General features: G+C 50.1%; 1 protein-coding gene across 3 annotated transcripts; it reads left to right on the top strand.

Moving 5' to 3' along the window:
- Positions 1-1,050: 1,050 nt before the first annotated feature.
- LOC129050461 (golgin subfamily A member 8S-like) lies at positions 1,051-12,134 on the top strand. 3 transcript variants are annotated; one of them, XM_054532574.2, is made up of 18 exons: positions 1,051-1,210; positions 2,898-3,017; positions 4,152-4,232; positions 5,078-5,116; positions 5,382-5,429; positions 5,517-5,601; positions 5,697-5,803; positions 6,810-6,896; positions 7,004-7,111; positions 7,317-7,404; positions 7,796-8,052; positions 9,626-9,701; positions 10,132-10,223; positions 10,476-10,538; positions 10,789-10,871; positions 10,972-11,072; positions 11,162-11,317; positions 11,403-12,134. In XM_054532574.2, the coding sequence occupies exons 1-18, from the start codon at positions 1,163-1,165 to the stop codon at positions 11,576-11,578; spliced, it is 1,815 nt and encodes a 604-aa protein (XP_054388549.1). In that variant the 5' UTR covers positions 1,051-1,162; the 3' UTR covers positions 11,579-12,134. The 3 variants fall into 3 exon arrangements, with proteins under 3 accessions (XP_054388549.1, XP_054388548.1, XP_054388551.1); XM_054532573.2 differs by having other exon boundaries at positions 10,789-10,889; XM_054532576.2 differs by lacking the exon at positions 10,476-10,538 and having other exon boundaries at positions 10,789-10,889.
- Positions 12,135-20,772: the final 8,638 nt, after the last annotated feature.

Raw genomic sequence — 20,772 nt, 5'->3', positions numbered from 1 at the left:
AGTAATGGATGGAAGTTTTGGGGAAAAAACATAACATTCTCAGGTTGTTGGCAGAGTATCTAGAACAATTTAGAAATACAGACATTGAATTCTGGGAATAATTACGCTGTAGTGAAATCATTTCCTTCTCTGCATATGAAGCATGTATGTGTCGCACACTGTTCAAGGTGCTGAAAATCAGACTCTTCTCAAGGAGCCCATGAGCAATCAAGGGAGATGGATGGGTGAGCCACTGATTATCATGTGACAAGTGGGATAATAGAGATATGACTAAAATGCTATCCAAAGAAGAAGAAAGGAATTATTCATAACATATGGAGTGCTGGGAAAAGAGTTCTGAAATGAAGCTGGCCGGGCGTGATGGCTCACACTTCTACTGCCTGACCTCAGGTGATCCACCCACCTCGGGCTCCCAAAGTGCTGGGATTACAGGTGTGAGCCACCGCACCCAGCCCAAAAGCTTTGTGTTTTTACAGATATTAACCATCTTTCCTGTTTAAAAAAAAAAAAAGCTTAACAATAATGTAGGAGAATAAGAGAAACATTTTTCCAAAAAAGGAATCATTTTGATTATTTTATCTTATTGGAATGTTGGATAATATAGTCTGCTTCATTAATCATCAAGCATGCGATGGATTTCCCACTTTTATAGGATCTGTATCTCAGTTCAGGTAATACTGGTAATTTTTGTACAGTATTTGAAGATGAAAGGTATAGGCCAAAATCATAGACCTTGCATAGAAGCTGGTTGATGAAGACAGCTCTGGAGGAACACATAGATACACACAGAGAGACACACACATATATATGAAGTGTACACACATGTTTTTTAAAGTCTTAAAGGTTTTAAAGCAAAAGCCAGCCCCTCCCCTCTCTCAGAGTGGGTGGGGACAGCGGTTGCATGGGCAGCTTTCCTGATGAGCCACAGGTCCCTCTGGATACACTGCTGCCTGGCCACGCCCCCTTTCCCTTTCATCTTTCTCATTGACCAATGGGCTTGGAGCATTAAGGCCACACCCCTATTCCGCATTCTGCTGTGGCCCTGGTTACGCCTCCTCTGGCTCAGTTACGCAGCTGCCTGCTAGGTGACTGGAGGCGTTGATCGGTGCTCGCTGGGATTTTGCTGACGTGGCCCCAACCCCGCCTCCCTCCCCACCCCACAATGGCAGAAGAAACTCGACAGAGCAAATTAGCTGCAGCCAAGAAAAAGGTAAAGACGTACCAGGTCATGGCTCCCCAACTCAGCCACAGATCCCCTCCGACGACAAGACCACTGCCAGAGTGCATACTACTCCTGAGGCACACTGGACTTTGCCCCCCAACCCCAGCACTTCTGGGCTCCCCCTACAAAAGTCTTGTCAGTCAGCCCTGCCCCTTCAGCAAACAGCTCAGTTCCTGCCGTCGCCAATCACCCCAGGGTGACTTTGGGTGGGTGACTCCTGGAGCTCCCCACTCCATTACTGGGCCCTCACCTCTTGCCACCCCAAGTTGGACCTCCCTGGGCTCTATGGGCTCACGTCTCCAAGGACCTGGGCCCCCCAGCCCCGGGCCCCGCCCTCGCCGCTTGTCCCTGGGTGACTTTGGGCTGGTGACTCCTGGGGCTCCCTGCTGCAGACTCTGCCCTCCCCTCCTGCTGCCTCAAGGTCGACCTCCCTGGGCTCTTTGCGCTGGCATCTCTAAGGACCTGGGTCACAACCCTGTGTTTCCCTCCCGCATCGTGGAGCGGCGGACTCAGACATTGCGCTGATGTGGTCCCTCCCCCACACTAGGAGGAGTGGAATGTAGTGATGTCACAGTCTGCCTACTAACTGTCATTACTGCAAGACTGGCCTTGGTCTTATGACCCAGTCTCCTAAGCGTTGTCACCCCATTTCTGGTTCTTCTGGTCACAGCAGAAATTTCCAGCTGGAAGGGGAATGGAGACTAGGGGACCCAGCAGCAAGAGGTTTCAGGCTGCCTGACTCCCTTAACATAGACATTGACAGTGGGAAAAGCCTACCTTCCCCCGTGAGCTCAAAATGTTGACAGTATCTCTGGGTGGCGATGGGAGAATGGCTTTGGTTTGGTTTTCTCCCAGGCTTCTACTTTCCAGAGAGATTTTAACATTTTTTTCCGAGTTCTCCACCTCATATTCTCATTCTCCATGGTTCTGGGACCAGACTGCCCTTCAGTCAGTGGTCTCTGAAGTGAGATTTCCTCATCTTCTGTGGAATAGATCTTGGGAAACTGAACTTGACAGTTTGAATCTTCCTCATATTATCTCAACCTTGGGTGCTTTGAGTGCCACAGGATAAATGTGGGACATCTTTCTGAAGCATCAGTTTCCTTTGATTCTCTTGAGATCAAGAGAACAAACATGAATATACTTAGGGATGGCAGTCCCAGAGGTGTCTAAGAGTATACCAGACTTCTCTCTGAAATGAGGCTTGGTTTGTCCTCTTTCTGATAAATTCCCAGATTTCACTGAAAGGCTGCCTTCTGCCATGAGGACACATTGATATAAAAGTTTGGGAGGTACTGGTGCACTTCTTCCCACTAACAGACGTGTGAGGATGTATGACTCTAAACCACATGACATACAGCTCCTGCCTACTTAATGTATACTTTTCTACCTCTGCCTCTGGGTTTAGTCCCTGGCAGCTGCTGATTCTTGGCAAAACCCCAGAGCTTAGAGTCAGAAGACTGAGTTTCCAAGTTCCAGTATCGCCTTTTTCTTTTTCTTTTTTCTAGCCATGATATCAATCCCTCTCAGTCCCTAAATGATTGTGACACCTTATAGAGTTGTTGGTGTCATTAAATCAGATGGTATATAAGAGTCTTTTATAAAAACTATAAAGGAGGATGTGGCTGTAGGGGCAGATAGTTCTCATGAGTATTACTGCTCTTCTTTCCCACAGTTAAAAGAATATTGGCAGAGAAACAGCCCTGGTGTTCCAGCAGCAGCGAAGAGGAACAGGAAAGCAAATGGCAGTAGCCCTGAAACAGCCACTTCTGGTGGTTGCCAGTCATCTGAGGCTGTGAGTCTCGCCTGGACAGGCTCCTGGGGACAGGGGGCCCAAGGGGCAGTAGAGGGCAATTGTTAAGACTGTGGATGGACTGTTGGGTAGTAGTTAAGGATTCTGGATTTGGCCGGGCACGGTGGCTCATACCTGTAATCCCAACACTTTGGGAGACCCAGGCAGGTGGATCCCAAGGTCAGGAGATCGAGACCATCCAGACTAACACGGTGAAAGCCCGTCTCTACTAAAAAATACCAAAAAATAAGCCGGGCGTGGTGGCGGGCGCCTGTAGTCCCAGCTTCTGCGGAGTCTGAGGGAGGAGAATGGCGTGAACCTAGGAGGCGGAGCTTGCAGTGAGCCGAGATCACGCCACTGCACTCCAGCCTGGAAGACAGAGAGATACTCCATTTCAAAAAAGAAAAGAATTCTGGGTTTGAATCCTGCCTCTCCGTCTGCTAGGGATATGATTTAGGGCAAGTTGCTTGAGCTCTTTGGGCCTCTCTTTTCACATCTGTATAATAGAGGTGGTATTGTTTGACTTGTATTTGTGAAGTTTAAATGAGATTTATTATTGTTGATTTTATGTTAATCCCTAGTACATGGCCTGCTGTCAACACCCAGGACACCCAGGATATGGTCTTTGCTGTTTGAGTTTCCTCATCCCCAGTCTCAAGGGGAAGCCAGGACAATGAGAACAGTCACTTGCCATCAGGAGTCACTGAAAGGGCCCCAGGGTGGGATGGTGCGGAGATAAGAACCAGGAGAGAAGTTGGCACAAAGGAGTTATGGGACAAAGGGTCCAAGATAGGCAGAAAAGAAAATGTTGCCAGTTGATGGGAAAGAAAGGAAGTCGGAGGGCTCAGACACTGGGGGACAGAACATCTCCATGTGCACTCTCATCTCTTGTAGTCAGCAACAGGTATCCACGGGGAGGGCCCTACATCATCTGCTACCCTGAAGGATCTGGAGGTAGCAGGCTCTGGGCAGAGGTGCAGTGACCCCGCAGGCCAGCCCTCTAACCTCCTCCCACCGCGGGGACTGGGTGCCTCTCTGCCAGCTGAGACAGCGCACACACACCCCAGCCCTAATGATTGTTCTCTCTACCTCTCCCCCAACTCCTCCTCCACCTCCTCCTCTCTGCATGCGCCTCAGAACCCACACCAAGAACAAGCAGCAGTCCTGGACTCGAGGTCCGTAAAAATCAGTCGACTGAATAACACCATCAAATCTTTGGTAAGAGTCCAGTGGGGTCCCCTGTTTCCACGCTGCCAATCCTAGGCTCCGGTTTCCCCTTGGGGCCCTGAAGAAGGGGGCTGGGGGCCCCTGGCGCCAAGGGCAGATAGGGAGCTGGGGCGCCCAGGACTCACCTGGAGGGACCCCAGGGCATGCAGCATGGCTCTTCTTTTGCTGCCCTCTTTGCCGACTCTCTCCTCTCCAGACGTCCCTACTCGAGTCCTTACTACCCATGCCCTGGCGTTGTTGCCTCTTGGGGAAGTGCTGGCCTGACTGGTTGTCAGGGGCCCTGTATTTCTGCCACGACTCAGTCCCTAATTTGATCTTTGATTCTGGACAAGCCACCTCTCCTTTTTGGGCTCGTGTTTCCAGAGGAGGTAGTGAGTATCAAAGGTCTCTGTTAGTTCTGAGAGTCTGAGATTTAAAGACCCCCTAGAATGGAAACCTCAGGGCCAAGGGCTCCTGTCTGTCCTTTTCATCCTATATCTGCTGTGAAGAACCGTACCTGGCCCGTATGTGCTCAGTAAATGTTTACTGAATGAACGCACTTTTCTAAATCACAAGCTGGCAGCAGGGGGAGCCTTTCTCAAACTCCATCTCTAGAGGTTTATGTTGCTGTCCTCTCAAGAGATTCCTGATTCGGACTTTGAGTTCTGTGGCTGCGGCTGAAAACCAACAAAGACCCAAATCCTCTGTCCTTGGGAGCTTGGGAACAGTTCCTGTTCCCATTGGGTCTGAGAACTTTGCCTTTAAAATCCATTCCTGGCCCCTGCCTACCACTTCCTGTCTGGGGAATAGAGTTGAGGGGGCCACCCTCCATCACCTTAATTTGACTCTCCCCACAGAAACAACAGAAGAAACAAGTGGAACATCAGCTGGAAGAAGTAACGTGATTTCTTTGTGTGCTCGTGACGTGACTGCTGGGTTTGGGGGACACTCAGATGTAGAGGCCCCAGTCTCGTCTCGCCTACTCCCAGCCTGGGGAAGAAGGCTCACTCCTCAGATTCCACCCCATCCCCACAGGGCCCCTGATAACCTGGTCCCATGGGTGGGCCTGTCCTGGGGCATTGGTGGCATTCTGGGGGCATATCTCTTGCTGTGCCATCTCTGCCTCCCCCTGGTAAGAGCTCTGTCTTCCTCGTCTTATAGGAAAAGGAAGCAAACAGTGAGAAAGAGAAAGCCCAAAGGGGGCTAGAGGTGAGTGGAGGGTGTGAAGTTTCCTCCTGTCCTCCGGAGAGTGTTTCTTTCCTCTGTTTCAGCACTTGCTTGGCTTTTCTCCCAAAGGTTCAAATCCAGACATTGAACATAGAGAACAAGAAACTAAATACGGACCTGTGTCGCACAAAACGTTCTCTCAGATACTTTGAAGGTGGGAATCCGGGCACCCTGTCATCCTTCAACCTGGCACTTTGACAGGTCTGTAGGGGGAGTCCTTTGAGCCCCATCTCAACTCTGTCATTACAGAAGAGTCCAGGGATCTGGCCAGCCGCCTGCAACATTCATCACAGCGTACAGGAGAGTTAGAGCGGGCTCTCTGTGCTGTCACTGCCACGCAGAAGAAGCCGGATGGGGTGAGTCCAACCACCTGCGCTGTCCCCTGGGAGCCCGGCTTCGCAGATGGAGGAGTGACCCTAAAGGTCCCTTCTGCAGGATGGAGTGTCCTGCCCAGAAGGCAGTATGGCCATTTCTCACTGCTTTTGTGTATGGTTGTTAGAGGCAGCCTGAGGCTGAGTCAGCTGCTGTGGGTGAGTTGGGGGGCGCGGTGGGGAGCGAGCACTGGATACAGAGCTTGGAGGCCAAGTGACTGCCCTGCCCTTACCTGGCCGTGGTCTTGGCCAAGTCCTAGGTGGGGTGTGGGGTATTGGGTACTTATACTGTGAAGGTACAGAAGGGTATCTCTAGTATGTTACCATTTCTGTAGAGAGAGGAAACGTGTGTGTGTGTGTGTGTGTGTGTGTGTACACACTATGATAATATACGTAAAACATGTCTGCAAGTGTTCATAAACAACTCAGAAGAGAGCAATGGGGTGGCTAGGAGATACTTCCCTTTTATACCTTCTGAGTTTTGGACTATGTGAATGTATCATCCTTCCAAAAAGTGAATAAAAGATTAGTTTTCCCCTTCCTGACTCTGCCCCCACCCCCAGCAAGAAAAATGGGCTTAGAGAATCTGATAGACCTGGGTGTTCAAATCCTAGCTCTGCCTAAGTGATCTTAGGCAAGCACTTAACCTCAAAATACTCCATGTTTTTTCATCTACCCAAGAGAGGTAATCATAGTAACTGTCTCCTATGGTGGTTGCGAGGATTCAATGGGATTGCTAGCGAGGTACCTGCTGAAGCACTCCATAAAGGTTCCAACAGTGATAGTCATAACAATAGCAATATTATCTAATCTCTCTCCTCGTCCCTTCCAACTTCACTGAGTTTTTTTCAAAACCAGACCACGGGCTTGGAAATGCCTTGATCTTTACTGGCCAAGTTGTATATTGGGTCTAGCCCTAGCCCTTTTAAGGGGCACTGTGTGGAATGGCCCAGGCTCCCCAGATCGAAACTTCTCACTCTTCACCATCCAGTTCTCGAGCCGCAGTAAAGCACTTATGAAGATGCAGTTAGAGCAGTCCATAAGGGAGCAGATACTGCTGAAACGACACGTGACACAGGTGAGGTTTTGCAGAGGGAGGGATGTGGAAGGAAGATGACTCCAGGTGGCCAGGAGCAGGTGAGGACCAGTGACAGCCTTTCCTAACTTCTGTGCCCATTCTTGCAGTTGAAGGAGTTGCTTAAAGAAGTCCAGTTGGAGAGAGATCAATATGCGCAACAAATAAAAGGAGAGAGGGCCCAGTGGCAGCAGAGGATGAGGAAAATGTCCCAGGAGGTGAGATCTGACCCTTCAGCCTCCCGCCCCCCCAACAATTTAGATAGGTCACTGGATCTTTCTGGGCATCTGTAAAATGGGAATAGTGCAGCCAGAGGTGGTCATGGGTTTGGGCTTTGTGGAGGTGGGGGCAGAGAGGGAGATGGCAGCCTGTCCAGCCACCAGCCCCTCTCTCCAGGGCCCTTTCCCCTTGTGCTTTGGGCAGGTTTGCACATTAAAGAAGGAAAAGAAGGATGATACGCATCGGGTAGAGAAGCTGGAGAGGAGCTTGTCCAAACTGAAAAACCAGATGGGTAAGATGGGGCTGGCGTGACCTGGGAGCAGGACTGGCATCAGAGGGCTGTGAGGGTGGCTTAGAATGCCCCAGTGAGGTGGGTGGATGCAAGGGAGAGGTAGGCAGAGGGAAAGAGGTCTGTGCCAGGAGACGGCAAGTCTTGTCATCTCAATGAGTCTCAGTGTCTCAGTGTCCCCATCAGCAAGGAGGGCCCACTGTCAGCCACCCACAGTGCTCTTTTTCTGAAAGTGGCTTTGAAGACTGGCTACCATCCCGGTGCGAGGAATCATAAGCAGCGAGGCCAAGTTTGGGGAGCCTGAGAGGAGCTATGCACCAAGAGGAGGGTTTTTGTTTTGTTTTGTTTTGTTTTGTTTGAGAATCTAGAGGCCCTTATCTGCTTCCTTTCTCAGCTGAACCCCTGCCCCCAGAGCCCCCAGCAGTGCCCTCCGAGGTGGAGCTGCAGCACCTGAGGAAGGAACTAGAGAGAGTGGCAGGAGAGCTCCAGGCCCAGGTCAAAAACAATCAGCGCATAAGCCTCCTGAACCGGGGACAAGAAGAGAGGATTCGGGAGCAGGAAGAGAGGCTTCGGAAGCAGGAGGAGAGGCTTGAGGAGCATCAGGAGAGGCTTCAGCAGCTGGTCAAGCCACAGAGCGTCTTTGAGGAGCTGGTGCGTTGTCCCACCGGGGGAGCCTGCCCTCCTCCCTAGCCCTCCGGGCCTTTGTTTCCCCACCTCTAAAATGGGGCAGTGTAGCCCTCACGTGAAATGTTACTTCTAAGGGCACCTGTGAGCCAGGTGGCTGTGGGAGAGAGGGGATGATTTTTCTAACCTGCCTCCACCCTTCCTGGTGCCATGGGAGGCAGACACCAAGTTCTGGGGTCTCCAGCTGCAGTGGGTGGCTGCTGATTGCTTCTCTATGTCCAGAACAACGAGCACAAAAGCGCACTGCAGTTGGAGCAGCAAGTAAAGGAGCTATAGGAGAAGCTTGGTGAGGTGAAGGAGACAGAAACCTCCACCCCATCCAAGAAGGGCTGGGAGGCGGGCAGCAGCCTCTGGGGAGGGGAGGTGCCAGGCCAGAGGCAGCTCCAGCCTGGGGGCAGGTGACCCCAGCACCCTCCAGAGCAGTACTGTGACTGTTTCTTGCTTCCTGCCCTCTGACTTTTAGAGGTGGGTAGCCCTGGGCTCCTCTCAGGTCTGGACATCATCATCCCAGCTAGAGGCATGGAGCCCCCAATCACAGGGGAAGAGACGGTGGTATAACAGGCTCCTTATGCCAGGTGCAGTGGCTCATGCCTATAATCCTAGCACTTTGGGAGACTGAGGCAGGAGAATCACTTGAGGTCGGGAGTTTGAGATCAGCCTGGCCAACGTGGTAAAACCTCATGTCTACTAAAATTACAAAAAAATAAAATAAATATTAGCAGGGCATTGTGGCGCATACCTGTAATTCCACCTACTCAGGAGGCTGAGGCACGAGAATCGCTTGAGCCCAGGAGGTGGAGGTTGCAGTGAGCTGAGATTGCACCACTGCTCTCCAGCCTTGGCCACAGACTGACACTCTTGTCCCAAAACAAAACAAAAAGACTCATTAGATTAAAACTGGATTCCAGCCTCGGTTCCACTGGTCACCATTCAAGTACTTTTCATCTCAAAGTCTGTTTCTTTAACTTCAAAGGGAAGTTAGCATTTTCCTTACAGAGGTGCTGAGGATTAAATGAGAAGAGGGTATGAGATTTGAGGCTGGAGAAGGAGGCATGGGGTTCTAGGAAAGGGAGGCAGTCACTTAGGCCTGGAGCAAGGGGCCAGGGGCCTGGACAGGTGACAGAGCCCCACAGTGCCCTCGCTACCCCACTAATGGGCCCAGAATCTGGAAACCAGCCACCACGTGCTCTCACGCCCAGGATCTTCCTGCAGGTGGAGCTGAAGAGCCAAGAGGCTCAGAGTCTGCATCAGCAGCCAGACCATTACCTGGGTCACGTGCAGCAGTACATGGCCACCTATCAGCAGCAGGTGGCCGCCTATCAGCAGTTGACCTCTGAGAAGGAGATGCTGCACAGGCAGTGATTGCAGCAGACCCAGCTCATGAACCAGCTGCAGCAGCAGGAAGCTTGGGGCAAAGCGGTGGCCGAGATGGCCTGCCAAAAGTTGCAGGAGACCCAGGGGAGGGAGCTGTGGAGGACAGGGCCGTGAGGGGGACGACCTGGCAAACTCCGTCCCTTCTCACTCTTTCCTGGCCCCTTAGGAGCGCCTGGAAGCTACCAGCCAGCAGAACCAGCAGCTAACAACCCAGCTGAGCCTCATGGCTCTCCCAGGGGAAGGTACGGGAGACCGCTCAGAGGAAGAGAGAGAGCCCCAGGAGGAAGGGGGGACTGTTAGCAGCATAGGATTGAGGAGTTGGAAGAGACCTTTAGAACAGCTGGTCATTATGCCGACCGGGTGCCTGCACTAAGTTCGGCATCAGTGTGGTGACCTCCTGTGAGCGGGGGGCCACCAAGTTGCCTAAGGATGGCTGAACTGGCCCAGGTCAGAAAGAGAGCAGGTCAGAACTCCCACATCGACCAGTAGTGGGAGTGTGCCTGGGCGGAATAGCAAGATTTTGATTCTTAAAAGTACAAATAAAGAAGAGCAGCTCATTCCTCTCTGGGGAGGGGCTGGCTCAGGGTTACACAGTGAGGGTGGAGGCAGAGGTGGGCCCACAGTACCTCCCTTGTTGGGTTGTCTGAAGACCCCTCTGGCCACCCCCCACAGGAGATGGAGGAGGACATCTGGACAGTGAGGAGGAGGAGGCACCTCGGCCCATGCCGAGCATCTCAGAGGACCTGGAGGGCAGGGAGGCCATGGTGAGCCTGACTCCCTCTGCACCCATTTTGCCACCTTCCTCTGTGGTCCCTCCAAGACCCCTTTATGCTCTTAGTTTCCCTGCCTTCTGATTTCTCTGGACCCTACTCCTTCTGGGAGCCAGTGGTCAGACACCATTTAACCTGTGACAAACGTGTACTCTCTGAGGCCCCAAGGGAAGGGGCTGCGCTCCACCTCTCTGCCCCGTTTGCTGTGTGTATGCCCCTACAAGAATGCTCACGTCTCGCCCTCAGGTGGCGTTTTGCAAGTCCGCTGGAGCCAGTGTCCAGGAGGAGCAGGCATGGTTACAAGAGCAGGTGAAAAAGCAGAGGGTGTGCTGCCAGTGCCTGGCTCACCCGGTGGCCCTGGCCCTGAAGGAGCCAGAGGCAGTGGTCCCAGCCCTAGGGACTGGGGGCGAGTCTGTGAGTGGGGAGACCCACTGGGCCCTGCAGGAAGTCATGGAGAAGCTGGCCCATGCCAGGACTCACCTCCGCCTTCTCCATGACTTGAAAATGCCACCTGAGGGCAGGTCGCTGCCGAGATGTGACCGCAATATTTTGGCTCCAGAGCGGCTTTATGGACCACCTGGAGGAGAAGGCAGACCTGAGTGAGCTGGTGAACAAACAAGAACTTCGCTTCATCCACTACTGGCGAGAGAGATGCCATCAGTGAGTGGGAGGCCAGGGCACCGCAGGGGGAGCTGCAGGGCCGTCAGAGGGACCCCAGCATCTGAGCCCTGTCTTCTTGCAGGAAAATCCATCACGTTTTAACAGAGCCAGGGGGCAGTGCCAAAGATGCGGCACTGGGAGGAGGACATCATCAGGCTGGCCCAGGACAGCGAGGAGATGAAGGTAGGGTGTGCAACATCTCTGTGGGGGTGGGGGTGGGTGTGAGGGTGGGTGCAGGCAGCGGCATGACAGCTGAGCACCCCTCCCTCCAGGTGAAGCTGCTGGAGCTGCAGCAGATGGTATTGCGGCTTATAGCAACTACAACAATGGGCACAGAAAATTCCTGGCCGCTGCCCAGAACCCTGCTGATGAGCCTGGTCCAGAAGCCCCAGCCCCCCAGGAACTTGGGGCTGCAGACAAGCATGGTGGTGAGTAGAGCCTTCAGGCGGGGTGGGCAGGCAGGAAGAGGGGGGCTCCCACTGTACTCAGATCCCCGCCTCTCTCTCTCCAAAGATCTTTGTGAGGTGAGCCTCACCTCCTCTGCTCAAGGAGAGGCCAGGGAGGGTCCTCCCTATGACAACCCTACCACACAGCCAATCGTGCAGGACCACCAGGAGCACCCAGGCTTGGGCAGGAACTGCTGTGTGCCATTCTTTTGCTGGGCTTGGCTGCTGAGAAGAAGGAGATAAACATCACCGTCATCAAAGAGCTGCTCAAGAAATTTTTAAATAAGAAACCAAGTTATGGGGTTAATCTCCTGCACAATTCTTTTACTTCATTTGAATGTTAGAGTCACTCATGATTATTTGTGTTTCTAATTTATAGTTTAAGTTTATGTGTAAAAAGTTAAAAGAGAGTGGGTCTCTGTGGCTCTCACTGATGTTCACTCTGGCATCCTTTAGCATTTTTCTTTTTTAATTTCATAATTGTAGGTCATTAGCATGCATATCGAGTTTGCCCTTATGTGGTGGGAGTTCAAACACACAAAGACCCACTCTTTGCAGAAAACTGTTCTCGTTGGTTTGGAATAGGCTGCCATGCTTTTTTAATGTTATTGAAGCGTGTATATTCATTACAGAATTCAGACAAAATTTGCCTATGTTCTGCTGTTGTTTGATGTAATCTTAATCACAGTGAGCTCTTCATTAGCTCAATATGTGGTTTGCCCCCAAGTGTGCACTGTTTATTACTTTGTAATATGCCACTATGAGTACTGACATTTAGAGTTGTTTAAAGTCCAAGAACTGGAAACAGCCTTTCCTCCATTTTCTGTGTATTGGTGATGGGAGTAATAACCTTTTGGGGAAGCTTTTTAAATCTCACAGAAGAGGAAAGTGGCCTCCTCTGGCAGGTATGTGCAGGATAGAGTGTGTTGCATCTGTTCCAGTGCCAAGAATTAGCGCTGTATTATGGTGGTTCCCTTAGGATTTGTATGTGCTCTGGGCTCATGAAGGTATTGCATCATGAGCTGCAGCAGTTGTACTCTTTTTTGATGACCTTAAAAGGGATTATTTCTGAGGAATGAAAGGTTCCCATCGTTGACTGTGGATGTGGAAAACCTTTCCTAGCTTAGAGCATTTGTATCTACAATACATTTTAAAGTCAGAGTTCATGTTACCTGTTTTAATCATATGACTACATGCCTCAGTTCAGAAAAGGGCGCTGGTGGGCGTTCTTCTTAATGTATTTAGTGAAGATAATAAGAAATCCTTTACGAGTTCAAATGTCCCTGGAACAGGCATACAGGCTCTAGTCAAGAATGAATTAGAGTGAAGGAAAGCTGTGTGACGCCTGGCATTCCTCTTTGTACGGAGCTTCTTTGAGGCTTGAAGATTGATTTTACCATCTAGACGTCTCTGGCTGATACCTATTCTTCAACCACCTTGGTTACTCTGACATAGGAATTTACTTCTTTTCCTTGAATGGAAAACACTTTAAAAAACAATAAGAAACATTGTTATAAACTAATATATGTGAGAGTACTTAGTTGAAACAAAAAGGAGTTTTAGTAGACAGTATTATACTATCTTTGAAAATCAAGGAGAAGTTTATGCAACTTAAAATGTTTCCAAACTGCAGTGCAATCTACTGTTTGTGAATGTCAATGTATTATCAGGAAACGTGTCTATACAATCACACAGTTATATTTCCTCACACACTTCTTTACAAAGAGTGAAATATATTTTTGTACCTCTCTGTTTCAGTGAGGGACATATTTTGTGCAATATTTATGTGATTGTGCCTATGCGTGATGAATGAATGCATTTCAGTCATATATTGCCTAAATCATAACTTGATGCTTGGGAAAACTTCATAAAGTTTTAATGTCTGTGTTCCAGAACACATCACATTATTAGGATGTAGGGAGATATGTATGTGTGCTCCCTGGTGTGGGGATTTCTAGTTACTAGACCAACTCCATATTTAGTATTTGGCATCCTCATGATACTTCTATGACATTAACAGGAGAGCAGCAATACGATTTTACCGATGGAATAACAGATTTGCCGGCATTCACTGAAAGAGGGCAAATATTCGGTCCTTGTGACTTCAACTGACTCTTCCAAATTTTATGAATGTATCAATGTATTAGATAAACCCAGTTTCAGAATGATAAAGAAAAAATGTTAGACCAAATAATGCGGCTAATTAACAGTGGTACGATTTCTAGCCCGTGGGTTTAAAATGCACTTAAAGTCCTGTTCTTGCCTTTTATTTTCTGAACTTGCCGCTTTTGCATTCTTTGATTTCAGTTTAAAGACAGTTACTTTAAGAGCATTTTAAACCCTCGTGCTAGAAATCGGACCACTGTTAATTAGCCACATTATTTGGTCTAACATTTTTTCTTTTATCATTCTGAAACTGGGTTTATCTGATACATTGATAAATTATTTCAAAGATACTTTTATCGTTGAAATCACTTCACTTTACCCTGATAAATATCAGTGACTAGGAGTGACCTTCAGATAGCGTTTAGCATCTGTAACCAATCTGACAATAATGTGTTCATCAGGTGCCTATGGATTAAATCACACACTGGCATATTTAAGCTGAAGGTCAGTCTGGAAAATAAATTTACTATATTGACTGAAATACCACTCTTTGTGTAGGTATTTGTCATATATTTAAGAAAAAGCTAAAAAGAATGGAAACTGTATGACAATAACTTAAGTCTTTCTTCAAAGTGCATGCCGTCTTTTGCGATACCCCATTCAGCCAAGTATTTGTGCTCTTCCTCATTCAGTATAAGGTAGCTTTCAGTTTGCTTAGAAGGCAACATTGGAATGTTAGAGTTCATCAGAAACATAGAATTTTAAAATGTGAGTTCCACTGAATACATTTGAATTTCTGTAGGAAGAACCAGAACACCTGAAGATTGCAGTATATAATAATTATTTTAAAAGTATTTGATTAAACCTGATCGATTTTCCAGAAATGAAAAAAAATCAGCTCTAAAACCAAAGCTGATTTTTAGAAAATTTGAAAATGTAAATCAGCCCTATCCATAATATATTTTCTGTAAAACTTTATCTTGAAGAGTCATTTTAAAATAATATAACTATTAAAAAATGTAATTGCTATCTTAATGTTCTGAAATAAGTTAAAACATTTTAAAATATGAGTACTGTAGTATAAAAGAAAGAAACGGTGGGAAGGAAAAGCAGAGAAAGCAATGGCAATTCCAGTCCAAAACTTTATTTGCCAAGTTTTCTTAGAATGAATTTTACCAATTTATGAATTCTTGTGAACAGAATGTGTAATGGAAATACTGAAAGATTTTTCCCTAGAGAGGCATTGACTGCTGGTGTGATGCTACTGTAATGTAATAAATCATTAAATTGTTTCAAAGTGTTGTTTTTGCCTTAAAATTTTATTTTGCGTTTCTTGAAAACTATAGTATTAAAGGTATTGATACGTGCAAATGCTGGGCATGCTTCGCATGAGATAATATGTTTCATTTTTACAAAATTGTAACATAACTATGCAAGTGTTTATTAAAAGAACACAAAATAAAAAAGTGATGGGATTAAAAAAAGTTATGGGGTGAAAAAGTTATGGGACAAAAAATACAAAAGTTGTGGGAAAAAAGTAGAAAAAAGTTTTATGAAAAGTTACAAAAAAAAGTTATGAAATAGAAGTTATGGGATTTTTTTTTAAAAGTCATGGAATAAAAATAAAAATTATAAGCAGGCCCCTGTCAGCAAAGCCTGGAGAAGTGGGGCTGGAGTCTCCACCGCCACCATGTCCCTACCACCCCTTCCCAGGCACCCCTTTACAATTAGGGTAGCAGGACAAGACCTCTGTCTAATGGGGAAAGACAAACAGACCCTTTGCCACCTTGACCAGGGCTGAGTCCCTAAATTTCTGGATGATGATGATTGTTATTTAAGAGCCAGAGGCTGGTGGAGTTGGTTTGTTTGGAGGAGGCCTGATGGCCCCCTTACTCTCACCATAGCAACTTTTCCCTCAGGGGGGCTCCCTTCTTATTCAGAGAGGCAGGACAGTGGGGCTAACTGTGGACCAGGTGAGGGCACTGGCTGCTGGGGTGGCCCCCCTTCCCCAGTGTACATATTGTGTCTGTGTAAGGTTTAGTATATTCCAGAGTGTAGGGCCACCCCTGTATCATACCTAGCGGAGGTTGGAGCTGGCACATGGGGAGGAGGTTCTAATAATTATTTGTGGCTGGGAAACTTATTTATTGCTAGCATAGGACAGAGGAAGGAGGCGGGGATGGGGTCGTGGCTCCCTGGTGATGCAACTCCTGTTTATTTTGGAATAAACGGATTTAGCCATACTGCTCGGCCTGGTGTGTTCTCATTTCCCTCACTGGGTCCTGGAGTTTGTGCCACCAAACAAGGAGTCCCAGAGTGTCTTGAGCATGTCCAGCTAGGCTGTTGGGGACCTTCCAAGCATGTTACCTGTATGCTGCCTGGTGGCGCCTGGGGGATTCCACGGGGACTGCCATGGCGCCTATGGGGCGCAGTCCAGCCCTGACAGCCAACAGGCCTAGAAGCCTGATGCAGCGGTGGCCGGGAAGACAGGTATCAGCACCTAAGGGCACTGACTTCCACCCACCCAGGCGTCTTCCATTCTTCTGTCCCCTTGCCTCCCTCTCCAGTCTGCACCTGGTGGCCTGTTCTGTCTGTCCCTCCAGAGTGCCGGCGGCCCTGCAGGCTCCCTCCAGGCTGAATTCATGGCCCTGCCCCCTGGTGGCCAGAGCCGGCTTCACAGGATAAGAGCCAGCTAAGCTCCAGGGGCTTTCCAGGAAAAGTGTCCCTTGGAAAGGGTATGGCGTCTTCACCACTCCCAACAGCACCCAACACCACTCCCAACAGCACCCTCCCAACAGCACCCTAGCACCACTCCCAACAGCACCTTTTCACCACTCCCAACAGCACCCTAGAAATGGCTTGGCCTTTCCCTTCCCCTGAGCTCCACAGAGAACACAGCCAGCAGGGGACACACTTCCCTGTCATCCAGAAATGGGTTTGATTCTCAGCCAATGGACAGCAGGACTGGTAGAGACTGTCAGGCCACACAACTGCCTGTACAGCACTCCCATGCTTGGTGGGGGGGCGGGAGGGATGTTGGGGGGCTGGCTCTCCATAGGCTGAGCGTAACGGGGAGGCTCACTGGAGGTGGCACACTTTGGAGGGGCAATGTCAGAGGACAGCTTTCTCTTATTTGGCCACAAGACTCCAAAAGGACAGCACAGTGACTGATTTCCAGCGCTAGAGGCAAGGCGGTCAGCCACATGTAGGGGTGTGTGTGTGTGTGTGTGTGTGTGTGTGTGTGTATCTATCTATCTATCTATATATGGGTATTTATAGATATTTCTAGAATAGGGCAGGGGCATACCACAGAGGGTGGGGGGCACAAGTTTTCAGCAACGGTCACACCTGGATGTCTCAGCTCACCACTACAACAGACTAAGTCACAGATGAAGGGGGCTGGCTTTGGGGCTGGGGGAGCCACTGCCAAGTCACAGAACAGCTACCCAGGCAGGCTTGGAAAGGGAGGCCTTCGAGAAAAGGAGGGATCTGTTTAGAGGTCAAAGAGGGGCCTGGGGCTCTCAGGACGGGGTGGACTTGCCTGACCCGATCGGCTGGCAGTTGGAGAGAAAGCAGAGAGAAAACAGGAGAGAGAAAAGCGAGCAGAGAGCTGGTGAGGCAAGTGCAGAGCACAGGTGTGCCACAGCAGCTGTGGGAGGGCCAAGGAGGGAAGGGCGCACGTGCGAGTGTGGCAAGGCTCCTGGAAAAGAGGGGCTGGAAGGGAAGGGGGAGGAAGACAGAGGGAGGAGCCGGAGTTTCACAGGTAGTGCCTGGGGGCTGTGGCAGCCCTCCCCACCCACATGTGCTGGCCTCTTCCACGGCACCAAGTGCACCCACTGTTAAGACTGATGCTCAGCCCCTTTGGGCATCCCTCTTCTCTGGTCACCCTGTCTTCCAACCCACTTTTCCAGGGCCACCTCTCACCTTGGGGAGCCCAACACAACAGCCACCAGGCCTGATAGAGAAGGAACACTGCTTGAACCAGGATGATGAAGCTAAAAGAGATGGATGGCTGGAGTGATCGCTGGAGCCCCCTCTGGGTGGTCAGAAAGCCCAGGAACCCCTCAAGGGTCCCTGGGGGAGGAAAAGGGCAGGCAGCTGGATGTCACTGGCTGTAGACTTATAAGTCTAAGAGGGGAGCCTCAGCTTGTTGGGGGTTGCAGGTCGCATAGGTGAGGCTGGGCCCTTCCTGCTGGGAAAAGCAGAAGAGGGAGAGTCCATGGCAGGGGAGGTGGGTGGGCTTCCTGGGCAGAGGTCAGCTGGGCCAGCAGACACTGTGGTCCCCTTGGCTGAATAGAAGAGGTGACCTCTAGGAGCAACACGCCAAGGTGAGTGAGCCTGCAGGCCGGCAATAGTGCTTCAGTGGGGGCCGGGGACCCTGCCTTCAGTCACACCCTAGCAGCTATGATGGTACCTGGGAGCGAGGGAAGGGGCCTGTGTTTCCTGCCTGGCCTGTGAGGTGTGTTGTGGGTTGACCATGTGTATGGGACTCAAGGTTTAATCCTAGCTCACCACTGGATTGCCGACAGATAGATGAGGTAGGACCCTTACTATCACCCCTGCTCTGCAGTGGATTCAGCTCTCAGCACTCCCAGGCTGGGAGCTGGATGCCCTGCCCTGGCAGCATGACTCAGACTGCTCAACAGGTACAGTGTGCCCAGGAGGGCTATCCTAGGCCTCTGGCCGCCTCAGAGTACAGCCCCACACACAACCCCCTCCAAGCTCTCAGCCCTTACACCATAAACCATGAGCTCTGTGATGGCTCCAGGGAGCACCCACGTCTACCAGCTTGGGCACGGAGCCTGTTTCAAGAGTCCCCAGGCTCAGCCTTGGGGGCTGGGGGGCTTTGGGGCCGTGGGAGCCAGCCTTGGTACCTGCATCTGGCAAGGACGCTCTGCACCTGCAGCCAGGAGTTGTCCACAGGCCCCTGTGTGCGTGCTGATGGTGGTTGTGTTGATGTCGCCGATGATGCTGAGCGCCTCCTTCAGCATGTGGTACATGCGTGCCACTGTGCCACTGTGCCTGCTCTGCCGACTCTTCCATCAGCGTGTTCTGGTCCCCACGTGAGTACAGGTTGGACAGCAGCTCTGAGAAGATGAACTCCTTGGTCTGAGAGTGAGCAAAGAGGGAAGGAGATTGGGACCTGATGCCTGTGCTGCCCTGGCCTCCTGCCAGGCCCTGCTGGGACTGTGTGCTGGACTTGGAGCTCTGAGTATGGCTTTTCAGACGCGGCTTCTACACCGCTTAGACTCAAAGATCTGCCTCCCCACCGCCCTTTTCTCACTCAGATAAGGACACTGAGGTCCAGAGGAAAAGTCACCTGTCCAAGGTCACAGATCTGGGAGGGGACCCAGGACCTATCATGACACCAGGACACCAGTCTCAGTTTTTTAAAATGTTTTTTGGAGATAGGATCTCGCTCTGTTGCTAGGCTGGAGTACAGTGGGTGAGATCACCACTCACTGTAGCCTCAATCTCTTGGGCTCAAAGTGATCCTCCAATGTCAGCCTGTCGAGTAGCTAGGACTATAGGTACCTGCCACCACAAAGCCCAGCTATTTTTAAAACTTTTGTTTAGAGACCCGGTCTCACTATGTTGCCCAAGCTGGTCTCGAACTCCTGGGCTCAAGCTATCCTCTTGCCTTGGCCTCCCAAAGTGCTGGGATTACAGGCATGGGCCACTGTCCCCAGTCCCACGTTGTATTTCTATGAGACAGCTCTGGTCTGGACCGTGCCTCCCTCCCTGGACCTGGTCCCATAGGGCTGGTCAGCATCTCCCCCAGGCCCACATGGCCACCTGCATCCCCAGTGCCACAGGAGCCCCCTGTCCCTATGAGGTGGTACATGCACGTTGTTGATCATGACGTGCATGATGGTCTTGGGTGTGACACCAACCATGAGGTCCCACATAGTCTTGTTGACAATGGCCATGTAGGAGTCCACCAGGTTCTGGGTGGTTTGCATTTGCCGCTCCAGCTGTGGGTCCATGGAGTGCATGAAGCTGTCAGAGCCATTCTCCTCGGCCTTGCTGTCCTGTCATGGAGAACACAAGGGCATCAGAGTGGCCAGGCCATGCAGCCAGGCTCCAGGAATCCCTAGGATCTCAGCCCCTCCAAGGGTACCTGGAACATTGAGGCACAGAGAGAAGCAACTGGCCTGAACATGCACCCAGCTCCCCACACACTCTAGACCGTTTCAGGCCTCTGCCTCTCAGGACCCCAGACTCCCCTGATTCAGTCTCGTCTTAGTTCTGACTCTAGTGCCCAGAATTTGCCTCAAGTTACCAATCCAGAAATTGGAAAAAAACATCTCCAGGTCCCTTGTTGGAGACCTGGCCAGAGCTTGTGCCAGGCTGCAGACGCCTGGCATGGGGCAAGAAAAGGGCATACTCACTTTCCCCTTGTCCCAGGAGGCCCATGCACCAACACTGCCACCGCCGCTGCCACCATGGAACACGGCAAAGTAGACACACACAGAGAGGAAAACGGGAAGGGTAGAGTGAACCTGGGACACTGCAGCCCAACTTTAATGTGTTGTGGAATTCTGTTAGCTAATATTTTATTGAGGAGTTTTGCATCAATATTCGTCAGTGATATTGGCCTGTAGTTTTCTTTTTTGGTTTGTATCTTTGATTTTGGTATCAGGGTAATGCTAGCCTTGTAGAATCAGTTTGCAAGTATTCCCTCCTTCTCTATTTTTGGAATCGTTTGGGTAAGGTTGGTATTAGTTCTTGTTTAAATGTTTGCTAGAATTCAGCAGTGAATCATCAGGTCCCAGGCTTTTCTTTGCTGGGAGACTTTTTATTACTTTGATCTCATTATTTGTTATTGGTTTGTTCAGGTTTTGGGTTTCATCATGGTTCAATCTTGGTAGGTTAGATGTGTCTGGAAATTTATCCATTTTTAGTACGTTTTCCTATTTATTTGCATATAATTGCTGACCACTAGTGATCCTTTGAGGTTTATTTTTTTTTATTATTATTTTTTTTTTGATATGGAGTCTTGCTCTGTCGCCCAGGCCGGAGTGCAGTGGCGCGATCTCAGCTCACTGCAAGCTCCATCTCCGGGGTTCATGCCATTCTCCTGCCTCAGCCTCCCAAGTACCTGGGACTACAGGCGTCTGCCACCACGCCCGGCTAATTTTTTAGTATTTTTTTGGTAGAGACGGGGTTTTACCGTGTTAGCCAGGATGGTCTTCTCTCCTGACCTCTTGATCCGCCCGCCTTAGTCTCCCAAAGTGGTGGGATTACAGGCGTGAGCCACGCCCCCTTGGGACAGGGACACACACACACACACACACACACACACACACACACACACACACACACACACA

This window comes from Pongo abelii, chromosome 16 (genome assembly GCF_028885655.2).
Source record: "Pongo abelii isolate AG06213 chromosome 16, NHGRI_mPonAbe1-v2.0_pri, whole genome shotgun sequence".
In the NCBI taxonomy this organism is placed as follows: domain Eukaryota; kingdom Metazoa; phylum Chordata; class Mammalia; order Primates; family Hominidae; genus Pongo; species Pongo abelii.
Note: the sequence above shows the minus strand (reverse complement) of the source record. Positions and strands in the feature narration are given on the sequence as shown.

Excerpts from the sequence above, each read along its gene's own strand:
- LOC129050461 (XM_054532573.2), top strand. The coding sequence starts at position 1,163 with ATGGCAGAAGAAACTCGACAGAGCAAATTAGCTGCAGCCAAGAAAAAG. Across the intron at positions 5,602-5,696 it reads TTCTCTCAGATACTTTGAAG|AAGAGTCCAGGGATCTGGCC; the intron begins GTGGGAATCCGG and ends CTGTCATTACAG. Across the intron at positions 7,112-7,316 it reads TGAGGAAAATGTCCCAGGAG|GTTTGCACATTAAAGAAGGA; the intron begins GTGAGATCTGAC and ends TGCTTTGGGCAG.